General features: G+C 35.5%; 1 protein-coding gene across 5 annotated transcripts in view; it reads right to left on the minus strand.

The window, feature by feature from the left end:
* Positions 1-16853, minus strand: part of Lrch (Leucine-rich-repeats and calponin homology domain protein) — a 62714-nt gene that overhangs the window by 12648 nt on the left and 33213 nt on the right. For 3 of the 5 annotated variants that reach the window (XM_073081169.1, XM_073081167.1, XM_073081165.1), the window contains exons 3-6: positions 4279-4511; positions 3333-3469; positions 1515-1773; positions 748-910 (exon numbers count right to left, since the gene is read on the minus strand). In XM_073081169.1, the coding sequence (XP_072937270.1) occupies positions 748-910; positions 1515-1773; positions 3333-3469; positions 4279-4511 (792 nt within the window). The remainder of the gene's footprint in view (positions 1-747; positions 911-1514; positions 1774-3332; positions 3470-4278; positions 4512-16853) is intronic. The other 2 variants (XM_073081168.1, XM_073081166.1) reach the window with 1 other exon arrangement.

Below are 16853 nucleotides of genomic sequence, written 5' to 3' on the forward strand. Positions count from 1 at the left end.
GAAGTATGTGGGTAATTGTTTATGTTTCAAATTCAAAAATAGGGGAGTGTGGCTACAAGTGAACACTAGCGAGACTATTTAGGCTTATACACTCTCCAAAGAACTCAAAATTATTGAGCTTATTAATTACCAATCAATCGGTAATATCTAGCCTCGAACACTTAAACATTCGACTAAAATGTCTACATATTTAAAATCAAGTCATCTTAAATGTAAACAATAATAATTCTGATGATTGTCCTTCAAATCTGATCGACAACAGTGCCCCTGGCATTGTATTTTTTCATACAAATGACTATTAATAAGAATTGTACCAACAGCAATTTAGTAGTCATTTATGCTTTGCAAATTGTTTAGGCTATTGAAGTATAAATGTCTATAAAACACCCTAAGCGAAGTAACTACACTAACTCAAACACATTGATAGACACACGCTACTCGTACATGTCGAAAAGCTCAAACTCTAATTGGTTCGCACTATATAACAAGACCAATCATATTCTTCAGCGGGACCTTACTTAAGATATATTTGACTGATGTATTACTATTTGTATTATAAATATTGAAAAAAAAAATAAAGAGGGCGCTGTCATCGATCGTATTGTCTAAAAAATGCGTACACTTTTAGAAATAATTCTCAGTCTTCTTGGCTCGGCTAAGCCTTAGGCTTGCCACCAAAAACCCGGTGAAACTGTAACTACACCAGTAACTACAAAATTCGAAAAAAAAAAAATGCTCAGTACTCACCCAGTGAGTATCGGCGTTAGTGGTGCCAACGGAGACTCGCTGGAGAGCGACTGAGCCCGTGACAACGCAGCGCCCGGAGACAGGGTGGAGGGAGTGCTCGGTGTGGACCGACCGGAGCCCCCTCCGCCGGCTTCACCGCCAGCTGGAATATCGTCTTCTGTTACTGGGTGAGTATGGTTGTATGTTAAACAGGTTTAGACACGAAGCTTCATTGTATGGTGAACATTACACAAAGAAACGCACCGCCTGTTGTATGTAGTAAAACAGAGTGCTGTAATATCGTTATACTTAAACCTGTCTTTTTAATACTAGGACATGAGGCGTTTTAAGCGAGTTCTTAACGCCTTAATGCACTAGCGGTAAGCCGCGGGAGCGGTAACGGAGGCGATGGACAAACGCTCTTAGCGTAGTAGCGAATCAGTAATCGTATATCTTGGATTTTTAGTAGTATTTATATTGGTCTCTTAATAATCACTTTTTGTTACAAGATTGTAGTAAAGGCGCAAGTAGACCATTTGATTGTGTCCATGCCGGGCATGGACATCCGTTACCCAACTTAATCAATGATGCATTGCTAATCCTCACGACTAAGATGGTCGCCTAATCTACACCCTTCTACCGACACACAAGGATTGCTCCATGCTAGAAAAGGGTGTGGCGACTGGATCCCCGACTGGATCATACTTGCTGTAATAACACCTTTCATTATTTACTAATATTTACCCAACTACATTACATAAAGAAAATTCTATAAAATAAGAACTTACCATCATTAGACCACCTCTTCTCAACACCATCGGTGCTGTAGCCGCTATCGACCACGTGTCTCGGCTTATGCCTCAGACAGTCTATGGTAGCGTTGCCCGACGTGATCTGATGCCCGCTCTGGTTAGGAGTGGTGCTGATGTAGGAACTGTGTTTAGCGGTACGACGGGTCTCCTCGACCCGCCTGTTCGCCGGCATAGAGTCTTTGTTCGCCATGTTCTCGAGATACTTGAATATGTGCACGCGCCCGCGCATGCAAACCTGAAATGTTTGGTAAAAATGGTTTTATAAAAAAATCTAATGCTTTGAATAAAAAATGACGATATGCGTGGCGATAACCGTTCAGATCCAATACTTATTGGGTTCGATACGCGGTCAGACCATCACCATCATCAACCCATTAGTGTCCCACTGCTGGGCATGGGTCTCCCCTCAGAATGAGAAGGATTAGGCCATAGTCCAACGCGCTGGCCAAGTGCGTATTGGTAGACTTCACATACCTTTGTCTTTTTTTTTTTATAAATGTCATGCGTAGATAAGTAGTGCAAAAAAAAAACAAAATCGAAGAAAAAGTACGGAGAAATATCGTTTCATTCGTAAATTATCTAAAAACTGCATTTTTTAATATTTTTCAAACACGAAAATAGATGACATTGGCAATTTTAATTGTTAAAACTGGTTACATTTTCTTGTTAGGAGTGAGTAATCTTTACTAATTTATGGGTCTGGTAGATATGTGGACAGACAATGATCATTTTAAATTTTAGTTCCAGATATTTGTATTCTTTAGTTAAACTAGATAACTTCACCGTGAATTCGTCAATCGTAGTATAGACTATGGCCATAGAAAGCAGTATTTAAACACCCACTAACATTCGTATTCGTTTGAATTATCGATACGATAAATAGACACGTGCCAGACAGTTAACGATAACGTCATTTAACTCCAAACTTGTTTTGAATAATCTGGTAAATGCAGTCTGGTAAAAGGAAAATAATTACTAGTACTATTTTTACTATGCCCGATGCCAGATGAGTCATTAGACGTTAAAAATTAAGATGTTAAATAATAAAGAACTAAAAACAGAAATTTATATTCGTCCTTCACATGTTTGCCTGGCCAGGGAATGAACTTAGAACTCTGTAATGGGCGTATTGGAAAATATGATCGTAAAATATACAAAATTTATTAACAAAAATTAGTATGTCAAGGTGATTTACTGCAATTATGTTATCATATCCTAATGATATACAATGTGTGTATGTATTTGTGTCTATTAGGCAAAGCTAGAAGTGAAAGCTCCTAACTGGATCCCACGCCCACACAAATATAAACATCGTCTCTCTTGTATTCTAATTGCTTTAATTATGTATTTATAAGCCGGGTCTGAGCCTTTGACATTTCGATATCTCGTCAATTTATAATATTCAAATAAACATTCAAATAATTATTCAATTTATAAATATCCACTTCCTTTTCCACTAAACCAAGCATTTATATTATGCTTAAGATAACTTTAAATTGCCTAACGATGCCTTAATTGTATAAATTCGATACGCAGAGTAAATTACTAGGGTCACATCGAGGTACACATTGCCCTGATGCAATTATGTGCTTATCAGACTTTACTAATTACTTCATAATAAAAAGGAAACAGTAGCCTAAGATTTTTCTAAAGTAATATCTTAAGAAATATGCGCCTAATAACCCACATTTGGGGAACTATGACTTTAACCTTTGCCATTTTAAAAGAAGAATCGATGTGAAGTGATGGCAATGATAGTTAATGATGTTGATGAATATGAGAATGATTTCTTACGGTTGTAGGTGGGGAGACTAGGGGGTTGTTGTCGAGGTTCAGGGTGACTATGCTGCTCATATTCCTCAGCTCCAGGGGTAGGGAGGATATACAGTTGCAGCTCACATCCAGATGTTCCAATCGAAGGTATGTGATTTCTGGAAGAGCAAAATTATACAAATTCAGTCTCACTTTTTCATTTTTAATAATAACAATATAATTTAGCGAACAAAAGATGATGCCATACACGTTCTGAACGACTATGCTATCAAAGTTCACATCTTGTATAATATATGCAAATTCCGAATTACGAATAACAAATTATATAGCGTAAAATTTAAAGTAATAGTTACAAAACACGTTAATTAAAACGGTTAATATACGGTATAATATGTATAAGTCATAATAAATTTAACCCGCTTTTGAAGTTGACGAAAAAACTTATAAAATCAGAATCAATTTGATGTAAGAAATATTAACGAAGCGTTACCGACCATTTCGTAATTATTACTGTAGGAGAAACTATGTAATGCCAATATTTCTTATATAATGACGACACACAGTCGCAATATTATGAGATGCTTGACTGATCAAACGGAATTTATAATATTTGGCATTGGCACTAAGATATAAAATTTTGAAAATAATAATTTTATTATAAAACAAAATTGAGGCTAATTTCTGAATCTGAAAATAAAATAGTATATGGACAAATATAAAACTCTTAAGCCAGGTACACTTTTGAATAAAGCAACCGACAATCATTGATTAGTAGTATATACCTTTAACAAAAAACAATTCAAACGGCCAGTTTCTTTACAACAGCAGTGGGTAACATAAATCAAGTCGTGTCATTGTGGCGCCTCGGCACAAGACTAGAATAATGAGCACGCAATCTTACGAACCGTACGATACCGACTTATTTAGCTCGTCACGACACCTATAATGTTTCTGTCTTCATACTCACGTAAAGGCAATAGGCCCAGCTGATTATTGCTGAGATCCAACGCTCTCAGACCGGCGCAGTCACCCAGTGTCATTGGGACCTGCGTCAGCCTGTTGTTCGATGCGTCCAGCTCCGCCAGCGACGTCATCTTGCCTATCTCCTTTGGCAGATTGGTCAGCATGTTGTCTGGCACAAGGAGAACTTGTAGCGGCATCTGACATACCTCCCGTGGCAACTCTGTGAGTTGATTTGAACTGTGGGCAAAAGAGAATTTCGGTTATAACGTTGTTTGTGAAATAAAGATTATAGGTATGTAAAATAGCACAGAAAACAACCCCCGAGTTGAAGGTTGAATTATAAAAAAATGATGGATCAAAAAAGATTTTAGTAAGTTGCGTTACGATAAACATACACTTATCGTTTTCCAGTTGCAGAGCCGTGATGAGTTCGTGGCTTGTTACATTTGTTATTCGCATTATAATTAATTACATGTAATGCCATAATTAGTTTCATAAAAGTGAACATCATAAAGCTGGAGAAACCTAATGTTTTAATGCAACCCAAAAAAGAAAGTTAATCGTGGCTATAATTTAAAAGAAAAGTTGTAGTAAACCGACTCGCCGATTTGTCTTGAGCTAGGGCATCGATCAGGGAGACGTCTTAATGATGTATTTAAATTTCTGTTCTGGAACAGATGTTTGTATTATTTTATTTACGTGCGTCATACGCCATATTATTAGGTTAAGAATTTGGCGCTTGTGTTTACTTGTTACTGCATATTTGTATTAAATATGCAATACTGCATTACCTGAGTGGGTACTAGTTTAATTTCTTTCTATTACCGCTTATTCAGCAAGTTCTTAGTTCTTAAATACAATTTGCAATAAAAGTAACCTAATAAATAGAACTACAAATTAGGGCGAACAAAAAATGTTGTTAGTCTCGATGAAACATGACATCAAAAAAGTAATGGATATAATTGAGGCGGCGAGCTGGCGGCCGCGCCCAGCAATATTTCGAAATGGACTCTACTGTCCCAATCGATAGCCGAAAGAAATTTTATCTTCAACAAACATGTAGGTTTTTTCTCGATGTCGCAAGTAAACAACTTAGTTACTTGTTTATGTTGCTATAAGGCAAGTACTTGCTCGGAGCCATTGCAAGCCGTCTAGACGCCTAGACGGTCTGCTTTGAAACTGGATTGAACGCTACCGGAGACTAGCCATTAATAATAGACTTAGGGTCGTTGGACTGCCGACTGAAAGAAACTAATGATAACCAGCGAAATACAGGGAATTTCAACAATTTGTCGTTGCCTGTCTTTAAATGTAAGGTTTCGAAGTCTAAAGTCACAGCTTAATAAATGCCCGACCTATCTTAATTCTCAATCTCGAGATATTCCGTTGCGCTCCGTCTATAACACCTGAGTTAATTGAATGTAGCTAAACTAGCGAAATAGTCAATGCTACCTATCCCGAAGATAAAGTTAGATAAATTCTATTAGGAGAATATAAATTCAATCGGAAATAAAGTTTATGTGCACGGATTGCCCGGTGATAACCAACATAATTACGTACATGGATTATGAATATGTACTCAACATAGTTACAATAAGTAAGCGTCGTAAACAAATATTAAATGACCACTAAAATATCTACGCAGAAATATGTGCTAGGGATGTTATCCCTGTTGAACCATAGATAGTAACACGCTATTTATTATTAAATTTTATTATCTCGCTATTATAATGTTCCTGGAACGGTCAAAGAGCAGTCTGTAACAGGAAGTACATGTGTCAAGTAATATCGATTGGCAACCGAGTGCAAAGTGTCACAAGGACTGATTCTCCAGTCCGTTAACAAGTCCGCCGTTATCGACCGACGGCAGAGACTTACCTCTGCCGTAAAAGGCGACACAATGCACGATTCTCCAGAACCTGAAGACGATTTGTCAACAGTCTGTGTAAATACGCTTTCTCAATGTCTGCAACGAGTTATCACCGGGCAATCTGTGTACACAAACTGCCACAGTTAGGGAAGTTCAAATGACCGTATCCGTTTAAATAGGTCCTTTATTCAATATTGACAATAAATCTAAGAATAGTAACAATTAAACATAATGTAATACTAAAATACCGCTTACTTTAAATTTACAAAATGTAACTAAAAACAGACCAAGTTCCAGTCGGACTATACAGGGTTACGTATTTCAAACGTGCGACCATATGGGATCTCAATCTCACGTTTATATTTATGTACAGCGTAATTATCTCGCGATTATCACTGACCTTACAGAATCATCGTTACAACGGAACTAGTAACACCTGTGGTGCATACCACGTATATTACCACGCATTCGCTCGAATCGGACTTAATGTGTTTTCTTAACCGCAAAAAATTGATGCTCACACGTCACCGTATGTTTGGCAAAGTCACATTTCGTGAGATTTACAGAGTTGTTTAGACGGTGCGTCTGCATACACGCCTACGTCGAATTAGTAGACACAACGATAACATTTACACACGAGGCTTGTTTATTAGCTGCGAGGGTCGTCCCCTGTACGAGGGGACATACCTTCTGTCGTCTAGGAAATTATTTCGAGGGAACCGTAACAGAATTACTTGCAGCATGTTTAATATTCCATAATGTGAAAAGCAGCCGTCGCATGAATCATTAAGGCATTACTTATCTACGGATGCATGTATTCGTAATGTCTGAAGATCGTTTGAATGGGCCGCTTGTTGCCTTAATGTTCCCAGGCTTGAACAAGGACAGATACAATCTACTTTGCAACGGATATAAGTATTATCTAACTATAATTGTGTAAGAACAAACTGCAGCATTCTAAAAATATAGACTATTGTGACCCTGAACGTAACTAACCGCATTAGCCGATTCTCCCCTCAAACGTGCAAATAATCCGTGTTCCGCTTGGGTGAATCAAGGTCGATATTATATCGATTCTTCCGATAGTAGGGAGCGAGGGAACTGTGACATGTGTGGGTGGAAGAGAAAGCAATTTATACCAGCTGAGTAGTAAGCTACAGTATGAATATAGAAACACGAAACCAGAAATTGGAGCTGCAAAAATTACACTCTTGGGATGTTATAAAACGGCACATTGATGTCAAAAGTCAAAACTCGGGCACATTGATGCATTATTTAGGCGTCGTAAAATTTCCCCAGATGTCCGAGTTTGCAACAAGCAATTTACGGTTCACAACTGAATGTGTACTTTATACAGCGGTTGTCATCTATATAAAATTGAAATGCCAGTCCGTTATTACAAAAAAGTTGTCTCTTCGGAATATTTACACAATCCAAAACTTAAAAACGAAGTTGAAAAGTCCCTTTGCCATCAGTGTGTTTAAGCTTTGGTAAAGTCTCGACCAATTTTATCGGGAATATTAATTTACGAGAAGGTTGAGCTTGCAGGAGTGACATTATCTATTTATATTTATCCCTCCCTTTGGTGGCAAATATAAAACTTAGTACCCGAACAGAAACGAGCGCACCTCATCATCATAAATTAAATATCGGCAAACAAAAGAACATCGACTTAGCGGAGTCGAGAAAGTGAGCACAGCCATTTACAACTGAGCAATATGAAAAACGTCTAATTTCCATTTCGCCGCATAACTTATGCAACAATATTACTGTTAACTATGTGAGTGATTACCAAACTTCGTTTTTAAGTTTTGGATTGTGTAAATATTCCGAAGAGACAACTTTTTTGTAATAACGGACTGGCATTTCAATTTTATATAGATGACAACCGCTGTATAAAGTACACATTCAGTTGTGAACCGTAAATTGCTTGTTGCAAACTCGGACATCTGGGGAAATTTTACGACGCCTAAATAATGCATCAATGTGCCCGAGTTTTGACTTTTGACATCAATGTGCCGTTTTATAACATCCCAAGAGTGTAATTTTTGCAGCTCCAATTTCTGGTTTCGTGTTTCTATATTCATACTGTAGCTTACTACTCAGCTGGTATAAATTGCTTTCTCTTCCACCCACACATGTCACAGTTCCCTCGCTCCCTACTATCGGAAGAATCGATATAATATCGACCTTGATTCACCCAAGCGGAACACGGATTATTTGCACGTTTGAGGGGAGAATCGGCTAATGCGGTTAGTTACGTTCAGGGTCACAATAGTCTATATTTTTAGAATGCTGCAGTTTGTTCTTACACAATTATAGTTAGATAGTCGAAACGAAGTGGTGCTTTTCGAACCTGATAAATGGAGCACCCCACACTTTTTCCACAATTATACTATTTACTGTTCCTTAATTGGTTTTTAGATTGAAAATTATTTTCTACTTTTTAGTTGATTTTATCATAAAAGCGTGTTTTTTAGTTTTTTGAACTATAATTATTTATTCATTTTTAGTATTTCTCGTTATAGCGACCACCATTATTCATCGTTTGTAAAAAAATCAAGTGTCTATCTATTACGATTTAAGAGATAAAGCCCAACGACAGACGAACAGACCGCAGAGGGTTTCGTTTTAACCTTTGAGTACGGAATCCTAAAAATCATTCTACAAGAGCGCATTATAGATATGTTTCAGAACATTTGAGTTATAGGGAAATAACATTATTATTTTCTAAACTAAAAATCACGATATAAAAGTTACGCCTATTGAAACTAAATAGCAATAATTATTTGCAATCTAAAGTTGCGATGAACTTTGCTGAAGGTGTTTGAAAAATCTCGCCTCGAAAATCGTTAATCCAGAGGATGTTGATAAGGACAATGGTACAAAACTATTAATGTTTAAAATATTGAATTGTCATCGGTCCTTAATAAGTATGCCAAATTTCGAGTTAATCCGACGTTTTGAAGGGGGTTAAAATCATGTTCAAAGATTCCGTTACATACTAACATACCAACATACCAACATACATACGTCTGAAGCTAATAAAAGCGTGTTAATTAACAAAATACTCATTACTCACTTTTAATTTTTAAATGGCATTTAAAAGACATGAAACGTTCATAGCGATGTTTATTTTTTACAACTGTGAGGGTAGTGTATTGATATTCGTACAGTGTAAAAATCGGCTACTTTGGACACAGAAAAGCGTGGCTAAAATGCGGGTTTAGGTCACAGAGTGCTATAAACCCTTTTCCACGGAGACAGGTATGGCGACTACGCCTCATGGGTTGTTGTTTAAAAAGCAACAGATTTGCTGCAACTGAGCAAACATCATTCATCGGTATCGAGCACGCTTCATATTGAACTTGCCGCATCGTCCATCAAAAATATATTAAGGATCCGCCCTAGCATTCTGTTAAATATTTTTCGTAGCAATGTTTTCTGTCTCGTCGCCGCTGTAATATAAACGTATCTAGGTTGTTGGTACTCGGTCGTTTTCCGTGCCCTGATGTGTGCAGACCATTATATTAATGAGTGTGACATCACTGGATGTTGCTAAAGTCCCCGGGGACTTTATTTTAATTTGTTTTTCGATAAAGTTCAAATTCGTTGGTGCAAATAAGTATATTATTAAAATTGTTATATTCGTAGGTTTTCATATTGTATGTAAAATATATTTGTATGTAAAACATAATTAAATGTACAGATTAACATTACGTTATCATCATTCCTATAGCTGGGGAATGATCTCTTCTCAGAATAAGGAGGACTTACATAGACTACGTATATCGTATATCTTACATAGACTTCTCTCATCTTTGAGAACTATATCTTATTTTGAGACAACTCTCAGACTCATGCTCCTTTGAGACAATTATAAGGAACGTAGGTTTCTACAGAATGTTTTCCTTCGCCGTTAAAGCATGTGATAATTAATTATACAGTAAAGACCTTCACATTAATATGTAGACATTAAAAAAATATTTTGGCAGATGTTACTTCCTCGATTTAATTTTATACGATGATAGTTATCATGAGAATTTTATCACTACATAATTTTCTTTACTAATAACTAATGAGATTAATTATGATCATCTGTTAAACTGCAAATTAAGACGACTGCCGTGACAAAGTGACGTAGTTATTAGTATGTTGCTAATAGATTTCTATGGAGGATATATAATAGAGGATAAGATTTCTACCTAATATACTTATATGAATTTGGACTAACAATAACGTAGCATCCATACATTTTATTATGTAACAGATACTCAACTATTCACGATAATATCGATAGTAAAGAAATTAAAACCGCGTATCGAGATCATCCGTACTCTATCTGATTTCGATCATAACTCTGCTGCACCTAAGGACTAATGTTGAAACGCCACAATAATATATATATATATATTTTTTATAATATAAGAGTAGCAATATGTTTGCATCGTGTCAATCGTTTGACAAGGTTTAACTCTATGTCTGCCTCTTTGTCTGACTGTATGTTTATCTATCTCCCTCTTTTCTGTGTTTCCCTCCTCCCCACTTTCTCCATCTGTGTGTGCGTATGTGCGTCCATGTGTGTAATAACACTACATCCCAGTAAAACTACATAAGTGCATAGTACAATACAAATTCCGTTTAACCAACGACATTATCACCTTATTTCAATGCAGTTAGTTCAACTGTTCAACTTTTTACCTCACGTTACTTGACTATGCCGTACAAAGCAACACTAGTACTTACTAATAGGGTTGCGATGCACCTTTTTATTGTAATTGATTTGCATAATGAACAGTTTTTGGGTGATATAAAGTTCTCTATCTGTCTTCGCAAAACTATGATATTATATAGAATCTCAAGTAAAACGGCATTATAGTTGAACGACTCTTTTTTAACCTAGTCGATTAATTGTTTATTATATTGTATTTTTGGAGTTTACTCCTTAAGAAACGATTTGAGTTATAAGGCCCGGTACGGAAATTTTATGAGGAGTAAAATCAAGTGTAACACGAAAAGTTGAGGCGTAACGGTAACCAAAATATGAATCAAGAGTGCTTTTATTAATTTAAAATACAGTAAGTTCAAATCCCATATGAAAGTAATTATTACAATAAAAATAATTAGCAAAATATAAAACATTAAAACGTCATTAACTAATTTGTTTACATTTTTGCATAAATTAAGTTATAGGTTTGATCATTTATAAACACTGTAAAAAATATGAACATTGGCGCCATAATATGATTAACAATCTTTTATGAACGTTTTTAAAGAAGAGTAACATATAAAATCAGTAAGCAATTGAATAAGATATAATATTAGCAAAATAAGTTTTTAACATAAAGAGGCTTTTGTAAGTTACTGATATATTAATTTAACTTATAAAAATGGATGCATTATTGATCAGCACCATCTATCAACGATAAACGGGCAAAATCAAAACAGTATTATTTAATATTTATTACAGAATTATTGCTAATGAATTATGTTCAAAATAAGTTATATAAAATTAGCAATACGTTTTAAATGAATTCTAGAATTATAAAACATTCAGAAATAATCCAAATTACATATAATAACATGTTTATTGAGTCTCATATAAATTTCATCCGTAAATTGCAACAAGGATATTTTATAGATGGCAAAGAAATTATAATTATTAAGTTTTAAGTTATAAAACGTTTAACATAAATAATTTAAATATAAATAATTATATTATATTAAAATGTACTTTAATATAAACAATTATATTAAGTTACCATTATAATATTTGGAACCAAAATACATAGATTGATAAACTTGCAAACTTACAATTTATAAAACTTGCCACTAGATGGCGCTATTTTATATTATTTTGTAACATACTTTATGTAATACGCATTATTGAAGTATATAAATAATCCGAATAATTACAGATATATGTTTGTTTCTCTTATCATTTTAGCAGATGCGTTCATTTACCTACCCTTTTTTCTATTCGATATATATCATAATTATCATTCGTAAGGAGTAAACTCCAATCGTGCGTCGTAGCTGACACACACACACACTTTTTTTTTTATGTCGAAAGGCTTTTTTTAATATGAGTAATAAGTATGAAACAAAGGAGCATGTAGTCCAATTGATGTAGGTAAGTGGCTATTATCGCCTACGAAGATTTATAATGAGCCCCAAATAAGATTTCGGCCACAGATGCCTCTAAGGACTAAGTTTGCCTCTCTTAACAAATCATACCTTCAAATCATAGCCCATCAGCGCTTAACACTGAACTATAAAGAATTTTTCACATACCTATTTATAAGAACCATTTTTAACTTAATCGACAAAAGCAGCCTTTGTCCTATTTTATTTAGATACGTATCCCATTTCAGTTTGGTATTAGATGTCTAACGTCTAACGAATTCAATCCGGGATATGGTCAGTGGTGTCTTCCTGCGAACTTATTCATCTATTGGGGTCACGAAGACAGTTAAGCGCGGTGGCTACGGTAAAACATCCTTAACATTCAACGCCTATGTCTAGCAGTGGATTTCTTGGAGCTGATGGATTGAACAGATTTTCACACTTGGCCTGTAATCGTGTTGGATACGTTACCATTGGTTACTTTTTATTTACTGTAATAGCGTACAAAAAATATGTATTTGTTTTTTTTTGTTTTACTTTAACTGAAACAGCGAATAAGTATATAATTCACCTGACAAAGTAAGTTATTGTAAGTGACAACTGTCACCTATGGATATCTTTAAGCATATCAAAATAGGACTAAAGTGAAAGAGATATTCAGTAATGATACTATAACTATACTTTAATGTTCTAAACTTTTACAATTATTACCTGCTTAAACTGTTGAACTTCCAACTGATGTAGGCAAAATTGGTTAAAATTATTACCAACAGGTGTTACCGAACAGTGGTAGGATAGTAGACAGTAGGACTTTAACAACATTGATGTGATATGTCACTTATACAATACTGGTGATACGTGACAACCCTGCTAAAATTACGTATATGTGAACCGACCGTGACATCCCCGGTCGTTCACCCCGCCCACTGATCTTTATACCGACCTACAAACTGTTTCGCTGTTATCGTTATCACGACACGACTTCTTTTTGTATAGGGAAATAAAGGTTACTTTGTGGAACTTGTAAGACGCGACTGTTAACTATGCAAGTGTGTGCGTACATCACACACAGGCACGTGCAGTATGTGTACAGTTTGTTCTGTGTAATATGCCTATGAGTAGATGTTCTGTCATATAGGTATAATACTCTAGAGCTGTGGTAAGTGGAATAGATAAGTAGAATTAATTCCGGACGCAATATAAAATTGTAATGGAACTATTTTTATCCGAGAAATGTTACTGAAAAATCTACTATTGGTTCCACGTGATAAAAAATTTAAAAATATAAAATGAGTATATAATCTTCATAATTTTACCTGACTTACATATAGGGCGAGCACCTTCCTCAGAAATTGCGACGCATCTGTAAGTTGGCTTCAAATAAATCGTGTTCTATATGAAGTTAGTCATAGATGTTCACTAACTAGAGGATGGATTGATTGCAAGCAATCGTACTTTGCCAATCTCATAATCTTAAATAATATAATAACTTACAGCTGGACATGTTTTTCTTCCCACAACTAGGAAACTTTAAACAAACTTCACCACACTACTCTGAAGTAATTCTAGTTCACTAACTCTAAATAATATAAATTTCTATTAAGTGTACACTGCAATCCCCGAGGACTAAATGAAAACTTGGAACGCCTCATACAACTTTGGATTATACGACCCTTCCAGATCCATAACACAACAGCGCGAACTTATGCGACAAAACAGTTGTGACTCTACAGACAACTATTCGGTACTATTACCGTAACAGTCATTCCACACAGAGGACATCTTTATTGTACAATCAACAAAACAGAACAGATTACCTTTTGTTATTCGTACAATAAACGTATGTTGCAAATGCAAAGCTTAATGTACTTACTGTGTACCTTTTGTACGGAACTAAATACGAATTGTACCTACGTAAATTAAGGTAATATAAAGTACTATATATGTACCCACCTTTTGTCAGGAACTAGACGCGAACTGTACGCAAATAAAGGCAACTAACAATATAAAGCTCGGACAATACGAGCCGTGGTGTGTAAACGGTGGAACGCTGGAAAACTTCGAAAAAATACTAAATGAAAATAAATGTCACATTCTAGTTTCATTCAGCATTTGTTTGTTTACAGTTTGTGTACGACACTAGGAAGGGCTACGTATTTAAATCTTCCTCGATGACAACAAAGACAGACAATAAGGAAATGCTAAGTACCTACGATTGCGTTTCCGGATAAAACGTTTGTCAAATATGGCATCTATAATTACAAATGTAAATAGTTCATTTAATTGTTTAACATAAACTGCCTGTCGCTTAAGTAATCAACTAATGAAATACTTAGTCTCCATAAATCTGCATTGAAGCAGCGTGGGATATTCTAACGGTCTATCCCAGTTGTAATGAGAGACTCGTGTCCAAAAAAAGCTAAAGATATACATAGTGCACTTTCAGCTTTGCTACAAAATTAACTCGTAGATGACAAAGGGGCTCATAAAACGACACAATCAGAACGGAATGAAGTCTGAAACACTATAATTTCGCTTTATGAACTTAAACATAACCGTACTGACGATCAAAGTGCCGATCCACTCAGCACAAACACTCAGAAGAGCATTGCACTATGGAGCCGCGACAAAAACCACAACAAGACCGACTGAAGCACCAGTCGTTATGTACAAATTACCCACTAACGTTATAAATTGAATAGGAAAGCTAAAGAAAATTGATTTAGTATAATAAAATGTGAAATGTGGTTTCTAACAATTTTATATGTAGATCATTGTATTCGCTCAATTACACTTCTAACAATTAAAATCCCTACAATGTGACAATTATTTGTTACACCCATATTTAAGAATTAAGAATGGTACAGTTTTGTAAAGTTAGCTTTCTAAGCTTGCTCAAATACTACGTAAAATTACGGACACGTGCGGTTTAAAACTTATCACTTGCTTTATCAGTGATGGGAAACAGTGTGCCTGTGAAGTGTCAACACTCAATGTTGTCACAATTGTGTAAAGTTATAGAGCTTAAACACACATTTGACCTGCATGGGTTTACTTTTAACCCTTTTAATTCTGACAGAAAACATCCAAACAGTAAAAAAGCAAACGCTCAAGATTATGATCAGATTCCCAACACGATGTGCATTTAGATAACATGGTAAAAAAACTGATTCTAAGCGGAAACCGTAAGGAATAGAGGATTAGCATAGTCCGGTTACATCTGAACAAATTAAAGGTGCATTTAGAAGCAAAAACATATCCACCTAATGACTTATCGACTGTCATCTTAGAGTGGGTATTGAAGCTGACAGCTAAATACATACGCGAGAGATTACAAGAGATGATCAGCATTGACCATCGGTAGCAGTTATAAACGTATTATCGGGATCGAGCAATCAGTGCGAACGTTTCTCCGCTAATAGTTTTGCAACATACACAAAGATATCAAAAAGCCGTATTGTCTACCGTTTGTGAACGTTAAGTTCAGAATTAAAATATATAAAAGTACCTATGTTTTCAATTACAAATCAGAAAAATATTCTATTGCATCACACGATAGTGCAGCCAAAAATTAAGGAAAGACAATTACATAAACTTTCTGTGAGTATTTCTGATCGTAATAAATGAATGTGTTTTTGTAAAGTTTGAGCAATATTTCAAAACCGACGAAGTTAATCACCGAACCGTTATCAATCCTCAATGACTTCAACAGTCTAAAAATAAGAATTACAACCATTACCTACCAAAAATGTATTACAATAAATTGATAACTATGTTTCAATTGTTTTATAACTCCAAAGAATATAAGATGTCGGTCTCATTGATTGCAACTAATTAAATAATTTAGAAAACATACAGATAATAATACTTATTCTACATAAGAGTCCTGTTCTATCATTTTTTTTTATTTTATGATATAGGGGTAGCAGACGAGCATGCAGTCCATCTGATGGTAAGTGGCTACTGCCGCCCATGGACATCTGTAATCAACCTCAGATAGGATTAGATATTCCTACCTAAGGTCGGCCACAGATGCGCCGCTACCCCTGAGGATTAAGCTGAAACGCCTCGGAAAAGTCTGTCTCCCTTACCACACCATTCAATACGGAACACAGCAGCGCCTAACACTGCTGTTATTAGGTAGAAATAGGTGTGGCGGTGGTGCCGCCGGAGTCGAACCACAAAGGGTACTGGCACCTTCAAAATATTAAGCAATTGAATTTGGTGTAAATTGAAGGTGTATCGTAAAATCGTATAACTAAATAAGACTGTACAAAAATACTGCGAATAAAAAAGAGAAATATCAAATCTATCGACGACACAAACGTCGCAATTTTACAAACGATCTAGATCAATTTTGTACCAGCGATATATCAACTATAAGGTCATGTGCCTCATTGAAGACCGATGGCCTCGTTTATTGAGACACGATCCAATAGGAGCTCGGTTGACACACGTACGAGTACATAATATGATATGAGTATACAATTTTTTCTTATGGTTATGAGCAATGAGAGAGGAGAAATATAATTATAAAAAATTTGGTTTGTAGAGTTTTTGATAGGTTGTTTTGCTTGCTGGTC

The sequence above is a fragment of the Epargyreus clarus genome, unplaced genomic scaffold, assembly GCF_041222505.1.
Source record: "Epargyreus clarus isolate Ecla_fem2 unplaced genomic scaffold, WU_Ecla_fem_2.2 ptg000015l, whole genome shotgun sequence".
In the NCBI taxonomy this organism is placed as follows: Eukaryota; Metazoa; Arthropoda; class Insecta; order Lepidoptera; family Hesperiidae; genus Epargyreus; species Epargyreus clarus.